At 34.9% G+C, this 20,791-nt stretch overlaps 1 protein-coding gene across 1 annotated transcript in view; it reads left to right on the top strand.

Annotated features, from left to right (window-relative positions):
- The window catches only part of SEMA5A (semaphorin 5A), a 445,552-nt gene extending 425,312 nt beyond the window's left edge, over positions 1-20,240 (top strand). Inside the window, exons 17-21 of the mRNA XM_044665417.1 lie at positions 7,506-7,676; positions 9,956-10,111; positions 11,826-11,873; positions 17,158-17,369; positions 19,971-20,240. Of these exons, the coding sequence (XP_044521352.1) occupies positions 7,506-7,676; positions 9,956-10,111; positions 11,826-11,873; positions 17,158-17,369; positions 19,971-20,090 (707 nt within the window). The 3' untranslated portion in view covers positions 20,091-20,240. The remainder of the gene's footprint in view (positions 1-7,505; positions 7,677-9,955; positions 10,112-11,825; positions 11,874-17,157; positions 17,370-19,970) is intronic.
- Positions 20,241-20,791: the final 551 nt, after the last annotated feature.

Genomic DNA, 20,791 nt, shown 5'->3' with positions numbered 1-20,791 from the left:
GGGCATAACTGATTTGCAGAATTCTTCGGTCAGTTAAGGAGTTTAGAATCTTGGGAAAGAGTTGAAAGTTGGTCCTGGGAACTAATGGAGAGAACCAGGGTCCATCTGAGCTCCTTCTTTAGATTGAAACTTGGCCTATATTTTGCAGTTTCTCTTTTGAGATTTGTTAATTTAGCTAATTCCTTTGAATCTCCCTACCCTACCTTATTCCCACCTCCATTTTCCCTGCCTGAATTCCTGTGAGGATTTGAAAGGGGGGTAGTTCAGAGTGTTAGTTTAAACTTGATATTTGAAATAGTCAAATAGGGCTTACCCTTGCAACAAATTATCTATTGAATCTTTGTATCCAACTTTCCTAACCCCATTGATTACAAAACCACCTGAGAGCTGAGTTAAGGCAGGTCCTTTCTCAGTCTCACGTTCCTGCCTCCCTTCCCCCACCTGAAGTTTCTCTAAGAGGCTGTTAGGGCTACCTTGTATCCTCTACCCTGCCAATCTATCCTAGAAGACAATAAACCCTGTTTGTATTTAATCGAGACCTTTTGGCTACTTCATTAGTTGATTAATAAGAGAGGGAGGAGGAGAGAGAGGAATAACATACTCTCTGGAGTTTGAGGGAAGCTGAGGGTATCCATTTTGAAGGAAGTGTAACTTGAATACTTCCTTATAGTCCCTTCCTGTGAAACTGACTAAAGCCTCAAGTCAGTTTCAAGCTGTCTTGGCTGGCTCTAACCTGGCTCTGTAAAGTGTCCTTTTACTTGAAGGGCTCAGTCTATTTCCCTACAGTGTTTTGTCTCTAACCTGAGTATCCAGTCTGTGTTTCCCTGCTGCTATTGCCTGCCTTAGATTAACTCATCCTCTCCCTTGCAACCCTTGGTACCTCAGTGTTATATTCTTAAACTCAGACATTCCCTTATTTTCCTACCACCTCAACTACCATCCTTCATCATTGTACCTTCCACATCCACCATATTGCCTTAATTTCCCTACTACCTAGCCTATTCTCTTGATTACCTCCAGCCTAGGATCCCTTGCCTTGTCTTATTCCCTATTCTAACCAGCTACTACTACCTATAGCCTAAGCCCTTATTACCATAGCTTCAGTCCCTTATTACATCCCTGCAAGATTCCCTTATTACATCCTAAAAATCCCCTTATAACAGATATCATGTACCATGTAGACATTTCCTTGTTATTTTCTTCTCCTTTACTTAGTTCATCAATAAACGGAAAACATTCTGTTATGAAAGTGTTTCCAGAAGTTAATGATTTGGCCTTATAGAGCCAGTGATCTGTAGCTAAGTGATCTCTTGAATTGATAATCCTTAGTTATATCAAGAAAAATAAAGTTGATCTTGGAGGTATAACTTGTAACTACACATTCATGTCTTTGTGTACAAATAGCAATATACTCATATCTCATGTTACAACAAAAATAATTTTATTCACTATTACAACTTTTAAAAAACCATCATCTTCATATCACTCTCCTATTATAACAATGCGTATACTATCCAACATACACATTGCTCTTTCTAGTGACATCCTTCTAGTGGATTCTATGATCTACTCTTCCCTCTGAGGACTGGCCCTACAAACTTGTGAATAGGAAATGAAAATGAATTCACAAACCAGGTGTTGTGCTGGGCTTTTCTCGTCTTTATCATTATCATTTTCATTATTATATTATACCATATCCTATCTTTTAATTATTGTATAAGTGGAGATCTTGAATTCCTAAAACTACATTACCCATACTTCTTTTATGTATTACCCAGAATGTTTTTCCCTTTGTCCACATTTGCGAAGTCACTTTTATAGTTTGCTGTAGCTCCTCCCTCTTCCTCTTTTGCTCTTGAGAGGGGCTGGTTAATACTTTTTAGTTAATTTTTTGTTAGTTTATTATTAATAAAACTTTATTAAATTATATTTTGTTCTTTGCATATTAGTTTTAAAATCTACATTTTCTACCTAATATAATAGAAGTTATTCAAACATCGTTTTAAATCCTTTTCTTCTGTCTTGGAGTCAGTACCCAGTATCAGTTCCAAGGCAGAAGAGTGGTAAGGGCTAGGCAATTAGAGTTATGTGACTTGTCGATGGTCACATAGTATCTGAAGTCAGATTTGAACTTGTTACCTTCCATTTCCAGGCCTGCATGGCTGTCCACTGAGCCACCTAACTTTCCAGAATTCTTTAGACTTTTAAAAATCCATGGGAACAATCACCGTGCCAAGGTTGTACATGAACTCAGATTTTCCTTCTCTCTTACCACAAGATTGATTTTTTTTTCTGATCTGAATATTATCTTTTTATCTGAAGATGGTCTAGGTCAGTGATTTTCAAAGTGGACACTACTGCCCCCTGGTGGGTGCTGCAATGATCAAGGAGGGTAGTGAAGGCCACAGGTGCATTTATCTTTCCTATGAATTGCTATTAAAATTTTTAAAAAATTAATTTCCAGGGGACTAAGTAATTTTTTTTCTGAAAAGGGGGTAGTAGGCCAAATAAGTTTGGGAACTACTGGTCTAGGTTCACACATAAAATTGCCTACCCCTATGCAGGTCAGTGGACCATTGTTTCTTTACCTCTTAAGATGGTCTCTTGCTTTTTGCATATATGTGTCATGTTGATGCTCACAAATTTTAGCACTTTCTGACTCTTAAAAAAATGTATACATGATGAACTGGAACAACCTCCAGGAATTCATGCAGAGTGAAAGGAGCAGAGCCAGAAGAACATTGTACACAGACACTGATACACTGTGGTAATATCAAATGTAACGGACTTCTGTACTAGCAGCTATGCAATGACCCAGGACATTTCTGAGGGACTTATAAGAAAGAACACTACTCACATCCAGACAAAGAACTGTGGAAGCAGAAACAGAGAAGAAAACAACTGCTTGATCACATGGGTCAATGGGGATATCATTGGGGATATAGACTCTACACAATTGCCCTAATGCAAATATTAATAATATGTAAATAGTCTTGATCAATGACTCATGTAAAACCCAGTGGAATTGTGCACTGGCTATGGGATGAGGTGAGAGGCGGGGAGGGAAAGAACATGAGTCATGTAACCATGGAAAAATATTCCAAATTAATTAATAATTAAACAAAAATGAAAAAAATTTATATGACACAGGGTTTCTGAATGACTTTTGCCTTTCTTCTTTTATCTCAAATTATCTTTTACCTCACTTCAACATCACATTCATTTCCCACCTTTGTTTTGCATTCACTGAGTAATGATGAATATGATAATTTTGTTTAAAGGTCTCCTGAAAATTTTAGCAGAAGTCCTTTCCCTGTAATTCCTCTGAAATGAATGTTTGACTGTAAACCATAATTATCTTTGTGACAGATTCTTGCTTTTGTTTTGTCATCAGCATAAGATTATCAAGCCTCCCAACAGTCCCATGAAATGAATCTTATTGGCTTTGGTTTCCTAATGAAATCAATGTATTAACTCCTTTATGTCCCTTTTTCTAGAAGAATCCTCTAATTACCTTACCATTAGCTATCGGTGCCTTCTATTTTCTGGTTTCATTGAGGAAGGCTAATATTGATATAATTCAAAAATACTATTAAGACATCAGCTAATTGATCTTTGGATAAGGATCTCACTTTTAGACTGCTTATCATCAAAGTAATGTTCACGGATAATAGAAAAACAGCATGATGACCTATAACCTCAGCCCCTTTCTGGCCATTCGGTCATTGTGACCACAGAACCCACATTGAACTAGGGATTGTGAAGAGGCACATTGGATGTTTTTCTTTGTTTGCCAAATGGTCTCAGCCAAGGAGGACAAGTCAAAGGAAAGTAAACATAGACAGTAGGTAGTACTGCATTCATAGCCCTTCTAATGTGACAAAACCTAACTGAAATAGGATTTTATCAAAATAACCTTCAAAATCATGATATCACTTCTATATCATAATGAGCCTTCAGAATAATATTTAAGGGCAATGAGAAATTCAATTCATCTCAGCAAACATTTATGAAATGCTTACTATGTGCCAGGTACTCTGTTATATGCTGGAAATACAAAAAGAGGTGAAAGATAGTGTCTGCCCTCAAAAAGATTACAGTCAAAAGTAAAGAAGTGAAGACAGGTAGTGAGGAACAATGGGAAGAACACTTGAGTTTCAAGTCAAAAGAATTTTTTTGAATTCTGACTTTGCTAATAACTTTTTGAACTTGGACATGCCAAAACTTTACTAGGCTCAGTTTCTCATCTATAAAATGAATGAGTTGTTCTAGAGGACCTCTGAGGTCCTTTCCAGTTCTAACACTTATGATTTTGTGACTAATAGTGCAGCGGAAAGATTGCTGTCATAAGATCAGAATATTTAGGTTCAAGACCCAGCCCTACCACGTAGAATTTGTGTGAACTAGATTAAATAACTTAACCTTTTTGGCCTTCATTTTTAGCATCTGTAAAATAAGAGCATTGTACTCAGTGGTGATTAATATCCCTTTCAACTCTAAATCAATATTATGATCTTATTAGGAGGGGAAAACATTCCTCATGTCACTGTACACATATACATTGTATGCAAATGTGTGATGTGAACAATTCTTGGACTCATTAAAATTTTTTTTCTTTCTATACATTTATTCACTTTTCTAATATATCAATCAGCAGAAAAATAAGAATCAACAAGTTTAAAAAAAGAATCATACAGTATTAGACAGCACTTCAGAAGTTATCTAAGCCAATTCATACCTGCTTCAGAATTCCCTCTTCAAGATATACCCAGCAAGTTGTCATCCAGTTTTTGCTTGAAGACCTCCAGTGAAAGGACCCCATGGAGAATTTTCCATTGTTGGATGGCTTTAGTTGTTAGGTTGTGTGTATGTATGCATATATGTATGTGAAAAATAAATCTGCCTCTTTGCAACTTCCATCCATTACTTCCAGTTTTGCCTTATTACTCTAAGAAGGACACATCTTATTCATCTTTTACAGAACAATCCTCAAAATATTTGAAGACACTACCAATCCCAAACACACATATACACACATAGACACACAAAAGTACCTCATTCTTTTTCCTTGTTTAGTCCAAACATACTTAGTTCAAGCAATATTCATATGCCATGGTCTTAAGGCTCTTCATAATTCTGGTTCCCTTGATTTGGATTATCCTCTGTTTTCCATGGTCTTAACCTAGAATGGCGCATCCAGATCTAAATACATTACTCTTCCCAGAATATATCCAGACACTAAAATTTCAGTGCCTTGCCTTAAAGTGCATTTAGAGAAGTGACAAAACTAAATATGATTGGGTCAGAATTATGGGAGAGTGTTTCTGAGCTATTGTTATATTCTAGAATTTCTGGCAAAGAACCCTTTTTTTAGGAAGAACTTCTTTTCATTAAATGTATTCATTATCTTAACTGGCTATATTGTGGCTTGACGCTAGGAAAGTGCTTTTTGATTATTACAGAATAAAGCTAGTCTATCATATGTAATCAGAGTTAGATGTGTTATGGCTCCTTTCACTAAGGCTAATCTGATTGGTTATCATGGCATAAATGTGACCCTGGGCCCCTGAATGAAGGGTTTGTCAATGAGAACAAGATCTAGCATGTCCTAAGAAGCTAGAATGCTAGATATATATATATATATATATATATATATGTGTGTGTGTGTGTGTGTGTGTGTGTACATATATATATATGCCTTAACGACTAGTCTACACTCAAATAAACTTAATATCAAAGCATTATTAACTTCACTGTCTTTATGAATACGAGTAGAAAGTAAACTCAAGAATATAAAGAATGCTCTTTCATTTTTGCACAATTCTAAAAGATTTCCTAGAATAGGTAGTCAAAGTCAGATAAACACTTTATTAAATAAGAATGCGTGTGTTTCTATAACCTTCAATATTTATTTCCCTATCTTTGCTAAGTTAGATCTATTTATTCCTCTAACTATATACTGAGATCTGTCTATATACCCAGATATGTGTGTATGCATATACGAACATATATTCATAGATTATTCTATTAATACATAGATCAAAGTATATGCCGTCAGATGCTATTTTCACTTCTCTTATTTTTAGTGATCTTGAACTCTTGTTTAGATGGTTGTTGATAGTTTGTAATTTGTTCTTTTGTAAAGTACTTGAATGCTTTGACCATATCAGAGATGAAATGGCTCTTATAGATTCCAAACATCAAACTTTCATCATAGATGTCTAATGAAATTTTCTGCGTATATTTCTTCTTCTACTAGTACTGTTTTTTTACTGTTAAATCTTTAGAATTTTAAATAATTAAAATTGTCAATTTTGCCTTATATAATCTGTTTTTTCTATATCTTCTTATATTTACCTCTCTAGAGCTATGAAAGATATATATATATATTGCAATTCTCTTCACATTTTAAAAATGATGTGACTTTTAATATTCATATTATACTTTTAGAGAAGAACAAAGTATATATAATTTTAGACATTTATCTAAACCTATTTTCTACCTTTTCTAAATATATTTTCTATAAATTTTCTGCTTGTACTAATTCTTATCATATAAAATCATTCTTCCATAGCAGATTGTGTTATTTTTGTCAGTCATTAAGTTTTTATTAATTTTTTACTATGAATCAGGTATTGGAGTAAATGCTGGGAATATAAAGGCAACAATGAAACCGTTCCTTTCCTGAAGAAGCTTAGAGTCAAATGGGGAAGCTTAACATGCATGCCTTGGGCACACTGACAAGTTAAGAACCACTGACTTGGGATCATAGTGGCTAATGACTTTCTTTTAATTCTTGTCATTACTCGTCATCTCTTTTTTCCTATTTGACTTCTCTGGGGATTCCCTGACTTTTTAACAACTTGAATTGTTTGTCCCTACTTACTCAACCACTTTGTAGGAAGATAAGGGAGACTGTAGAAAAGAGAGGGCAGAGGATACATCATTGACTCAAGAGTCAGAATAACAATGTTTGAGTTCTACTTCTGACATTGGGTTTAATTAGTTGAATTAGAGGACCTCTTATATCCTTCCAACTCTAGATGTGGTTCAATGAACCCAAATCAAGCTTCCCTTTCCATAGCTGTAATGTACTCTAATTTCAGCAAGCCATGTAACTAAGAATATTGAGAGATTTTGTTTCTATTTTATTCTCATATATGCAGTTCTCATCTCTCCCATGTAAATTTAAGCTTCTTGAGGAATAAGAACTGATAAATAGATGGATATAAGTATGCTGTATGTATATTTTCATATAGGTGTATGTTGTCCATACATGTGTATAAATATGTGCTATTTTAAAAATAAAATTTTGTTTTCTTTTTTATTTAAAAAAAATTACTTAAAAATCAGAGCAACAATGTTCTGAGCATTGGTGCTTAATGAACAGATGTGAAATTTACTGATGAATACAAATAAATGAGTGGATTAAAGTATGGGTAAATCAGAAAAAAATGAATAAAAATGGGAAAATAATTCAACTTGCATTTTTTGTGTCTCCACAGTTGATGGAGTTTGGTCTTGTTGGTCACCATGGTCAAAGTGTTCAGCCACCTGTGGAGGTGGACATTATATGAGGACTCGGTCATGCACAAACCCTGCCCCTGCATATGGAGGGGACATATGCCTTGGTCTCCATACTGAAGAGGCCCTCTGCAACACACAGCCATGTCCAGGTACACATTAAACCTAGTCCCTTCTTTGTAGTCCTGATTTATTTGTTCGTTTCTGGATAACATTATCTACAACTCCATAAATAATAGAAGATTAAGAAATCCAGTACCAACTATTTATATGCTATAACAGCTGTACATGATCAAGTTGTCGTTTTTTTTGTTCATTGATGGCTATATATCTTTGGTGGGAATATAAAAACCACTTCATCTTAAAACATTTCCATATATAACAATTTAGAAACTTCCTTATTTTTTATTGACTTTGTAAGTGATTTGGGGAAATTCCCAGGCCTATAATTTTATCTGTTCAGGGGTTAGGAAATGCCACATAATGGTGCAGATAGTAAAGTATTCTGTAACTTATAATGTCAGTAACTTGCCCAGGACTCTGAAAAGTTAAGTGACTTTCCCAGGGTCACTTAAACAGTATGTTACAGTCAAGATTTGAACTCAGGTAGTTCTGATCCTGAGGTCATCCATTCAATCTAATCTTAGTGATTTGATTTTTTATTCAAAAGTAGTCAGAAATCTAGTTAGCCCAATTTTTTAAAAAATTAAATTGTTTCTAAATTACAAGAGGAATGAAATCCTCATTAAAGAGGAAAGTGATGGCTGAGGAGCTTGGGAAAGGAAAAGAAAAAGAAATTTTAAATATATCCAATTAGATAAAAAGAAAAACATATATAGTATAAAAAGCTTGTGACAGAACATGATAAATTAAAATTACTTAAGAGGTAAAATCTGAAATTAAAATGTAGAATTTTGCTGTTAAAAATCTATGAAGCATGGTCAAGACTAAAAGTGCTGTGTCAGGGTCATGTATTGGAAGAACCCAAACTGGAAGACTTGCTAAGTATAAGCTTTTTTAGTCAATTTAAATCAAAGAAATTATGAACAAAGATTTTGTTTGAAATTCTGAGATATGTGGAGCATTCGTTGTGAAAATTACGTATTCTCTTTCCCGGTATTTTCCTCTGAATCTGGAAATGTTTTATTTCAAATAATATTCAGCTAGATGTGGTCCTTGTTGTCCCCCCCCCCATGTCTCATGCCTGCCTTTTTCTCTTCTCTTTTTGTACATATTGAACTCAAACTGATGTTATATATTTTGAGCATATATAATTTCCCTACTACATTTTAGTTCCTTTAGGGCAGGGACTGTCATATTCTTCAACCCACTATGTCCAGAGTCTAGTTCAGTAACTCCCGCACAGCAGATGCTTTGTGAATAGATTTGTTCCTGGAAAAAAAATTGTTGATTATGACTAAATTAATTCCTTTATTTTGAGTTTTGGAGTTGACATTTTACCTTCTTTCTAAATGTTGAAGGCAAAATTAGATTTCAATTTTCATGATCTAGAATTCAGAAAGGCAAAAGAGTAACTTTTTTCCAATTTTTATTTTGGGGTATCTTTTATTTCAGAATTTGGTATTTGGGTCATATGAATTAATTCATAGGAATTAATTCTTAAATCTTAAAATATGAGCAAAATTAGCAGTATTTCTTTCATTTCCAAAAACTTGAGAAAATGGTCAATGTCAGTAACACTAGTGAATGTTGTACACCAGATCTGATAACAATGATCATTTCAAATCTTGGCCATGACACAAGACCATCTTGTGATCTTTATGATCGCCAGTAACTGTTTGGGGGTTTTAAAGTAAATGTCTGAATAGTAGAAATGGGGGAAAAATCAGTTTTGTTGAAGTACAGCCAGACTTTCATACATTAAATCAGTGGGATTATTGTTTATAACTCAAGATCCAAAACTCCAATGCCCATCTTAGAGCTTTCTCCATAACAAAGAGTTATTGTCTTGACACTGAATTTTGGTTCTAGAGAAATTGTTAGTCAAGACATTCTGAAGAACTGATCTCTTTCCATATATGCACATACATTGTGTAATGGGGTATGTTGCTGATTTTCTGTAAAGGTACTGACAGCTTTTGCACATTAACAAATGCAGAGCCAAGTATATTTTTGTAGTTTTACCCAAATGCAACTAAAAATACCCTAAATAAATTGGAAAAGTGAAAAAAATACAAATGTATAAAAAACCCTGTATTTCTGTGGGTCACATTTATTTACTGCCTTGCTCAGAAGTCATAGCTATTGTTTGCACATAGACCTTAACATTCAATTGGTTACTCCTAAATGAAAGATATTTCCTAGCAACAAATGAAAATAAAGGCATGATTTTTTTTTCCTGTGTGGGGATTAGATTTTAATATGAAATATTTCCTTTTCCTTTCTTTTCTTCTTCCCCTGGGTCTTGTAGATAGCTGGTCCGATTGGTCAGACTGGTCTGAGTGTGATTCTTCTGGAACTCAATTCCGAGTCCGTCAGTGTATCATTTTATTTCCTGTGGGCAACCAATGTTCTGGAAATACCACGGAAAGTCGATCTTGTGTTTTTGATTCTAACTTCATTCCAGGTAAGGTCAAGGGCATCTATGAAAGTAAACAAAACCATTTTTAACTGTAGAACATTAAATGATTGATAGGTCTGAAATCTCTTTTGTTTTTAGAGCTAGTAACAAAAAGAAGCAATGGTGTTCCATCAATTCTTGGGAAGATACATGTTTGAGATAGAGCAAGATACACATGATGTTTGTGTGTACTTTATCTATATGTGGGTTTTATATAGAAATCTATATATAATATATAATATATAATATATAATAAATGATTTTATTATTATATAATTATATTACACCCATCGTATAACTATTTTATTACATACCTTATACAAAGGTATAATGCAACATATGTGATACTATGTACAGGTTGACAGGGAGAGAGAGAGACAGAGACAGAAAGAGAGATGTACAGAGTATTTTATAATATGACTCAAGCTCTCAATAAAGGTAATCAATCCTGATAAAAAACAAGATGTAACAAAGCGTTCATTATCTGTGCTATGCATATTTATGTACTACAAAATATTTTAATTTTATAAGCTGGAGAGTTCTATTGCTATTTCTAAATAACACTGATAGAATCAAAAGAGGCTAAGGGTTTCTAGTCCAATTTTATTATTTGATAGATGAAGAAACCAATGTTCAGAGTGGTTAAGTGATTCAACCAAAGTCACAGTAAGTAACATTTCTTAGACCTTTACCCAGAGTTTCCAACTCCAAGCCTAGTTATCTTTCTGCTGTATCATACTACCATCTAGGCATAATACAACAGTTGTATTAAACAAAAAGATAACTTCTTTATGTTGTTATGCTTAAAATAATACACACATACATATGCATTTATGCTTAGGTATTATATATGCCTATAAGTTATATTTTTACCACTATAGATGTCCTTATATTACTATTTGTTTTTTCTCTATTCATATGATCATCTTGTTTAGAAAGGCACCATCATCTTTAACTGTTTTTGATACTCCAGTATATTGTAGATGCAAAACTGATTTTTTTAATTTTAATATAATCAAAATTTTAATTTTAATTTCTAATTAATGAAAAAATAAGTATAAGATAGAAGATTCCAGAACAACTTCAACTGTCTTGTTCCCAGGACGCATTAAAACTGTGAGGTAGTTTCTAAATCTGTTGATATACCACTTACAGTTCTGGATATGATATTACATAAAGAAGGAAATGAAAATATTTCTCTTACAAACTCCTTTATTTGGGCTGGTAATGTCTTCCTTAGAACTTTCGTGGTTTGATTCCACACTGCAGGAAGTCTGACAATTTGCATTTTATATAAAAGTGTAGATCTAAGGCAAGAAATTGACAGGCTATGACTATTCACAGTTTCACAGTTGGTGATAAACAGTTTAGCAGAAAAATCAACAAAACTGTAGGATTGTTTTGAAGTATACCTCATATATAAAACCAAAAAGAAGTTACTTCAAGCACCTGATATTTGTAATAGAGGGGTTTTTTTGCCGTCAAGGTAGTCTCACTAATTATTTGACGACCAAAGAAACCTTAAAATTCAAACAATATCCAAGAAGCAAAAAAAGGCAAATATGTATCATTTAAAATTTTGGCGTTAAGAAAAGTTTGTGCTTCCTTTCTAGGATTTTCTCTATTAAGGATGGTCTCTATAATAATTAAAATTGTTAAACTTTGTTCTTAAAGTCTTTTATATGCAAAAAGAAAAACATTATATTATTTATTCTTTCAGAAATATCTGTAGCAAGATCCAGTAGTGTAGAAGAAAAAAGATGTGGTGGTAAGTGTTTATTCTTTATTAATGTCAGATTCAATTATTTCTAGATTTTCCACCCCACCATTTTACCTCCCATGGGTTCCATTTTGCTTTCACTACAATGGATTAAGAAATGCAGACTCTATGTTACTAGAGACACTCTAGAGGCCCTAGACTCCCTCTGAGTCAGAATGGAAAATAATTTGTAAATACATGATGCCTTCAGTTAGATTTCCTGTGAGTAAAATGGATTTTAAGAGATTTGTTCAATTTACAGTCTTGTTCAAAGGCAAACTTTCAAAACCCAAAACTTGGCTAGATGAAGATGGAACTAGACATTTCTGTACCATATATAAAATCCCCCTCCAAAATACATTAGAAATTTCATCATGTGGCAGCTGAATTGCTCAGTGGATTGAGAACCAGGCTTAGAGACAGGAGGTTCTACATTCAAATCTGGCCTCAGACACTTCCTAGCTGTGTGACCCTGGGCAAGTCACTTAACCCCTATTGCCCAACCCTTACCACTCTTCTACCTTGGAACCAATACACAGTATTGATTCTAAGATGGAAGGTAAGGGTAGCAAGAAAGGAAGGAAGGAAGAAAAAAGAAAGAAAGAAAAAAGTTTCAGGCCAAAAAAGATATTAATCCTATTTTTTTCTTCAGATCAGAAATCCACTAGATTCCAGATTTTTTTTTGATTACCAGAAATTTTATAATGGAGAAATATCCAGTGATGTCAAACTCAAATACAAAAAGAACCTATCAGCCTACATGTTGACATAGAAATCTAAAACTTAGCATTATCTAAATTGTATTACATTTTATTTTATTTTGTTGAATATCTCCTAGTTACATTTTAATGAAGTTTGGGGCGGGGGGGGGGGGGGGGGTAGAGGATTGCGTTCTGCATTTGACATCTCTATTCTAAAGCAGTGAGAGAAGCAGGATTACCAGACCAAACAGGCACCCCACACATTTCTTCATTGGGTAAAATGACTTAATATTTTAATTCAGGACCCAACATAAAAACCTTTTCCTAATCATTGCCCACTGGAATTCTACAGTCCATTCATGTTATAGTTCTTCACTTATTCTTTTCCTCTACAACCCCCTTCACAGAACTCATTTCACAAATTCAGCAAGTAAAGAGCTTTCACCTTTGTGCTTACAAATGGTTTAGGTGGTCATTAGGTGAATATAGGTGATCATTTGTTGATTCTAGGAGCAACATCAGATACTTGACCCTTGATAGACAACACTGATTCAATAACCTACTTATCTATGGGCAGTACTATGAACTAGAGCAGACTGATCTAACCAACCTACTGGAGTCAGATTCTATGAAGCCATACCCATCCTCATCTGAACCATTTTTATGACCTTCTTGGGAATTTTCCATTCATCAATTATACCACAAAATAAATTAAACCCAAGAATAAAACTGTCAGTGGATTATTGATCCTGTAGAACTAACTCGGAACCTAAGACTTGGTAAATTTCAGAACAAACAGGACCCATATTACCTAGAATTTCATAAACTGTCCTTGAATATCCATGTCCCTTCTAGGTGATGACAGAGATCCCTTCAGCCAGACTTATGAGTTAGAAGGTGTAGAACTCTGTTCGGGGTTCATTAATCCAGATATTCTAGTAATGATTTTTGAGCCATCCAAACTAGGCATGAAAAGAATGGTGTACAGAATTTTTATAAAAATGCAATTTGTAGAACTGGGAACTTCTGAGAACTGTTAGATTCAAATATGTTTCATATGTTTCTTTGACGTGCCTCATCTAAATAGCCTCTATTAAAATTATAAAGGGTTTTAGTGAAAAAGTATGACACTTCACATTTCTTTCTGTGATCTGAAAGATTAATAGGAATTAGCAAGAAGAATGATTGTACCTTCTGGATGTGTATCCAAACCTCCCTTAAATGAAAACAAAACATCTTATGAGAAATACAGAAATACTAAGGAGGTAGAAAAGGTATTTCCTAGGAAATTAGGTTTTGTTACATAGATAAAAATGTGTTTCAATTGGAATTCTCTTTTTATATGACTGTTTAATTGGTTAGAGACAATGGAGTCTATATAATTGACATAAAGATGTCAGATAACCCTATAAATTATACATTTGATAAACGATAAAGTATATGTATATGAAGAGTATTAATACATCTCTTGATTACTTTAATGATAAAATATAGTCTGGACAGCCAAGGATATTTTCATCTTAACATATTCAGCTATAATATTGACCTGGATAGTTCCCAATAGCAAAAAAAATAACACATTCAAAGTTAACTTTTGCTTATCTCATTTTTAGCTCAACTAATAGAGTGGATTTCATCTAGGGAGGCTATTAAAATACTTCATGCATCTCTTACCAAACCCAGTTAAAGATTTGAAACTATCTAAATCAAGAGGTGGCTAAAGAATGCATCTTGGAGAATTGACAAGTGCCAAAGACTAATGAGGACCTTCTGTATTGCTGTAGAACTGACACAATGACCTAGAAATGGGTTGGGAGGGAAGAGGAAGATGGGTGGAATACACACACACACACACACACACACACACACACACACACACAAATTGAAATCCTGTTTAACTACAAAATGTCCTTATTGCTTCTATAGATAACATCTGATGTTCTAGGAATGTCCAAGCAGATTCTTATAACATTGATAAATATAATGCTTAAGTTAATGAAAAATTCCATTGTTACATGAGCAATTGTTTTAAATTTCTAAAATCTACAGCTGCTGGAAGAGCTTTTAGGAAGACCTCTAATCTCTGAAGTTGCTTTCTTTTTACTATGTGCTTTTTCAAAGTCACTAATGGCAGTGTAACTCTTTCAAAGTCCCAGAATAAAATAAGGGAACCTATTCCTATGTCTTTAAAGTTGGTGGACTGCTGAGAGCTTAATGTTAAATCACTTTGGGAGGGAAAATAATGTAAGAAAGCAATACATTAATGTTGAATCTGAAAGACTTCTGGAAGAGGCTAAATTGTTCACATTTGTATATGCTTACAGTCTTAAAAGTTCTTGCCTGGAAGGTAGGTAGAAGGATGCTTTCCCCCATTTTTGTAGAGGCATACAATGAGGTAAAGGTAAGATAGGGGACTTGGATGGTTTTACACAAATAAGCATTAGATCTGGGACTAGAACTCAGTTCCAACACTAAATCCAATACAGTTCTCTTCTGTAGGAAGAAAGGAGAGAGAAATGGTGAAAAGTAAGCAAGGACGGGATGCCTGATAAAATGTAGCTGTTCTCTGAACTCCTGAGGCTTTCAGATTCTTGCACTGTTGTCTGGGGGTCTGGGGTGGGATGGCTTGGATTCACTTCTTTTTTTTTTTTTTTTTTTTGTTTGTTTGTTTGTTTAAACCCTTAACTTCTGTGCATTGTCTCATAGGTGGAAGATTGGTAAGGGTGGGCAATGGGGGTCAAGTGACTTGCCCAGGGCCACACAGCTGGGAAGTGTCTGAGGCCATTTTTGAACCTAGGACCTCCTGTCTCTAGGCCTGACTCTCAATCCACTGAGCTACCCAGCTGCCCCCTTGGATTCACTTCTAAGTTGAAAGTTCATGTTTCCATTAACAAATTTATTATTATAGTGTTATAGGGGAGCAAATTAGTGAACCCCTGGGTTCGGGAAGGAAACCATTCTCAAGAATGAGAGGACTCCAAACTTAGCTTAAAAGTAAAAAAGAAAGATTTATTAGTAAGATAGGATTAATGGCCAGCAAGACAGCATGAGTGGAGCAGCCATGGGAGGCTCTCCCCGAGTCCCCCAGTTCTTGCCCTTTTGTATCCTTTCTGGTAGTGTGTACGTGACTCCCTGCACTCAGGCAGGGAGCTGGTGCTGGGTCAGTCCTAGACCCTCAGGGCCTAGACTGTCCGGGTGTGTCCAGGAGGTGTATCTCTTTGCCTATTTCAACTCAAAGGAATTCCAAGGACAATGGTCCTTGCCTTGGGGGTCTCAAGGGCAGGAAGGGGGAAGGGAATTCCCCTGCTCACAGCCTGCCAGAGTCAAGGGGTACAGGGTCCCTGCCATCTCTGCACAATGCCCATGTCAATAGAAGCTACTGGAGTTTTTTTCCTTAAAGCAAATTTAGGTGACAATGACATAATATTTAAAAGAGTATTCCTAGCTTAATGAGTATCATAATAACGCACTTTTATAGACCCTTGGGGTGTTTACAAAGCACTTTCCACAAAACAATCTTCAGTGGTAGTGCAAGGATCCAATGCTCCCATCCCACCCCTCTGCTTTTGATAGATGAGGGAAATGGACTATAAAAGAGTGACTTAAAAAGTCACTGAAGTCACTACATAAAGTAAGGGTCAGGATCCAGCCAAGGCTTCAGTCTTTTGACTACAGAATTCATGAGTGTATTGTACTGAACTGATTTTAGAGTGTAAATTATGATTTGAAAAGATTTAGCTAAGGCTTCACTTGCCAAGAGTTTCATGGTTGAGATAAATTGGGGTCTCTATGTTGGAAGGGTGGGATATAGCATTTTATTATATGTAAAGCTCAGTCATCCAATCCACAACTAAACTCTGTTTAGAAAGAGGTTTTCACCAGCTTGAAATCTATCAAACCCTTTGCTAGTTTTGGCATTACTAATAAAATCTTTCAGAGGCCTGCTTTGTTATTTAGTCTTGCTACAAAGCAGTTTTCATACAGAGATAAGGACAATTGAGTCAATAAGAGCTAAAATGGCTAATATTTATAATGTAATCAATATAGCTCTTAAGAAACAGATCAGAAGCTGTTGGAAGAGATAAAGCAATGGCCCCATACAAATCTATAAATAGGTTTGGACACCTTTTCATTTTAGGTGAATTTATATTAAAATACAAAATTAAAAGAAAGTTTTGTGTGAAAATTGTAATGCCTTTGTTCATTGTCACCATGCATTTTATTAACTAAGTGGAATAAGTGATATTTTGGGGGGAAAGCACTTTGCTTAGAAACTCTATAAACACAGAGTTTATTAAACTAGGAGAAAAAAAGATCATTCTTTTACGAAGGTTAAAAAAAGAGGGGACTTTTGCTAGGATGTTAAATATTCAGTGGTGTATAAAAGGCCAATTATACTCCCTAAGAGCATTGGCTTGGAATATTCTTGGGCTTGCAGGAAACAGTTTTGGTGAACATGACATTTTGAAGGAAGAGACTATAATTTCTTTTACTTTGGGAGGGCCCCAGGGCTAGTGTCATCTAAAGACTTTGAGCTTTTACACAACATGTTTGCGTGAAATATAATATCGCTTTGGCTCTATGCTTTTCAGAGTTCAACATGTTCCATATGATTGCAGTAGGATTAAGCAGCTCTATTCTTGGTTGCCTTCTTACTCTGCTCATCTACACATACTGCCAGCGATACCAGCAGCAGGCCCATGATGCCACTGTCATCCATCCAGTCTCACCAGCTCCTCTTAACACAAGCATAACCAACCACATCAACAAACTGGATAAATATGATTCTGTAGAAGCCATCAAGGTAAGAAACTATCAGAAACCGTATAAAGACAATTACAAACACACACACACACACACACACACACACACACACAAGACCATTGTCTAGGGAATCCAGTTTTCAAAGATTTTTACTTAATCTTTTTTACTAATTGCATTGGGTGGGAAGAGAGTAAAAAGAGCTGATGAAAGAGAGACAAGAGAGACAAGCCAAGGGAAGAATAAGGAAAGTGAATGAGAATATATTGTAGTGGTACACTGAGACAGCATCAAATGAAGACTTGGAAAATATTTGAAGTCTTTGTGAAAAGTCAGAAAATACTAAACAATTGTAGAAGTATTGCAATTTTCACACTGAATTTTGTATCCCCTCTATCCCTAGAAATCCTCATATATTCAGAGGTGAGTTCAGAGTTATAGCAAACACATAGGAGTACAGAAGTGAGGAAAGTCAGATTATTAATAGAGGTAACAAAAAAAGGAAAAAAAAAGATTCATGAATTCATTTCAGAAAAGAAAATTTAGGTAGAATTCTGGCATATAGGAATTTAATTTAAAATATTTCATGGCAAGTGTATTTATAGTTTTAGCTTTCTTTTCTAATTACCTTTAAAAATTAGTACTGTGTGCTTTTGCATATCAAAAGAATTATACTTGATATGGAAACCAGATGATGAATTTTAACCTTTTTAAGAAGCAAATAACCCACTAAACCTCATAAGAAGCATTTCTTCTTTATAACTGTGGAGATGAAGAAATGGTGATTGACTTCATTTTTTGTTCATCATAACAGTTGCTCAAATGGAAAGACTTTGGAGGCTGTTGGTGGGTTCCCATTATATCATAGCATATAACTGAAGAGAATTTCCTTGATTGAAGGAAATTAAGCATGGATATCCCAAATAGGCTCATTGCTTCCTTTTAAATTTTTATTGTTTCAGTCACTCCTTCTTGGAATTTTATTTTTTTCTCTCTGTTGATAAATAACTTTTCACTATAGTTTGTTCCATGAACTAAAACTTAGGAACCTAAATCTTAAGAACAGTTTGAATCTCTTAATCTGTGTGTCACTATTTTCTGAATTATCTTTGTTTTTTTCCTCTCTATTAGCAGCAGTCCATCCTCACTTGGACCTTATAAGACTTTACAAGTTTGTTCTTTAGGTGGGTTCCCTAATTATACTAGGAACCAGAGGGAATGAACTACATCAACTAAGTCAGACTAAAATAAAATAAAATAACGTGTGAGTAACATGGCTCTCTATTTCTGAGCCATGACCCAGAAGAAAAATGGGTGAGGGATTTAAACAATGATTTACTTAAAAGTAATGCGGTCATAGATTAAGAATGGGAGGGGATTTCAGAGGTCATTTAGTCAAAAATCTAGTCAAAAATAATTTTATAGAAAAGGGGAGTAAGGTCCAGGTAGGTTAAGTAAATTAAATAAGGTTACATGGGAAATAAGTGTTGAGACCTAGACTAGGTTGCTCAGTGGACAGAGAACCAGGCTTGGAATAGGGAGATTCTTTGGTTCAAATCTGATCTAAGACACATCCTAGCTGTTTGACTCTGGGCAAGTCACTTGACCCCAACTGCATAGCCATTGCTGTTATTCTACCTTGGAACCTATATTTAGCATCAATCCTAAGATGGAAGCAAGGGTTAAAAAAAAGTGTCACAGATGGGATCTGACCCCAAGTTCTCTGATCCTGGAGCCAGTTCTCTTTTCACTCTATGACACTGCTTATAAGAGAGAACTCTCATAATGTTTTACTAAAAGAGAAGACATACCCTTAATCTGGGTCAAACACATGATTTAGTGTTGATCATCATTATTATTATGGGCCAATTCAGGAGTTGGAATTAGGGCACAGAAAAACTAGATTGTAACCAATCATTGTATTTCACCAAGATCTGATTATCTTGATATTTATGATCAGGAATTGCATTTCTGTGAGATATATGTGTTTATTTTTTCTGATTTTTCATGAATCATCTAATGGCTGTCAAAATACATTGCATGGAATTGACAGGGACAAATAACCAATTCTGGGCATCAATCCTTGTTGCCTAGGGCTTCTAAATACTGATCCTCTAGGAATAGTCACAGCATACTAAAAAAGTGTGGAAGAACTATCTTATAGATTGAGGACAAAAAGGCCAAAAAAATGGAAAGCTGAAGATTGAGGTTGCTTGGGAAAAAAATGAGCAAGTTATCAAAAGTCTCTTCATATATGGTACTATGATGGCCACTAAGCAGGTAAAGGAGTAAGTAACATTACACATTTCTGTTCCTCAAGACTCATTGGAGTTAGCTAAATTTTCTATCAGATCACATAAATTCTTTTTCAAATAAAATGATATGCATTCCCTAATAGTTCTCAATTTCAAGTGAAATTTCAAAAGAATATTTTAATAAATCAAACCCTGCTAGATATTCTTTCCAATAGGTAAGTGTCCAGTGTTGCAAATGATCTGGAAAAAAAGAACATGGTAGAATGTTTGATTATTATTTTTCCCTCTTAACTGATAGGAGAATGGAAGTTCTCAGGTAAAGGGCTGCTCCTTGGGATAATGTCTTCCAGAAATATAACTTACTGGGTTTTTTTTTATCCTTCTTACAGGCATTTAACAAAAACAACTTGATCCTAGAGGAAAGAAACAAATACTTCAATCCACATCTCACTGCAAAGACCTATTCTAACGCCTATTTTACAGATCTCAATAATTATGATGAGTACTAATAGCTCTTATATTTTTGGTCTCTTGTAATTCCCCAGTCCCCCAAGGCCTGTGCTACATGACTGCCCATGTGTTTGAGGCTTCAGAGATGAAGTTTGGAGACATTTCAAGCACACCTCAAGCCATCAGTGTCCCATTGCTGCCAAAAATACATACCCTATTACAACATAAACTCTGTGTGACATCGTGAAAATTTGGTCTCCGGCACCTGTTCATAGTTGAATGAGCCATGAGAAATACTGTATGTCACTGTGTGAGAAGTTTTATAATTGTGGTCAGTCAAATTTCTCTAACAAGTTGAGGATTATTTTCTTGAACTTTTTTGTAATTGTGCTACCTGCCTTTGGAGATTTCCTTAAGTAAACTACCATTGGGTTCCTTTAGGCGTGTTCTTTCAAGATATTTTATAAGAGGAAAATAAGTAACTGATGATGAGTCCCTCTAAATTGAAGCATTTAGATCTTCGTAACACTGGATAAAATTCTGAAGAAAAATTTTTACCATACAGATGTTCCACAGTGACCCCAGATGTTCCCCAATCTAAAGAATGTTCTGGCTGGAATGCCTGGAAGCAACCACTCCTCTTTTTTGGATTGGAAATGGAATCTAGCCTGAGTAAGCCAAGAAATATGAGATGGCTTATATCTGCAAAGAAGATTACATGAACCCTTGAGACAACTCAAGCCTTTTATCTTGTCACACT

This window comes from Gracilinanus agilis, chromosome 1 (genome assembly GCF_016433145.1).
Source record: "Gracilinanus agilis isolate LMUSP501 chromosome 1, AgileGrace, whole genome shotgun sequence".
Taxonomy (NCBI): Eukaryota; Metazoa; Chordata; class Mammalia; order Didelphimorphia; family Didelphidae; genus Gracilinanus; species Gracilinanus agilis.
Note: the sequence above shows the minus strand (reverse complement) of the source record. Positions and strands in the feature narration are given on the sequence as shown.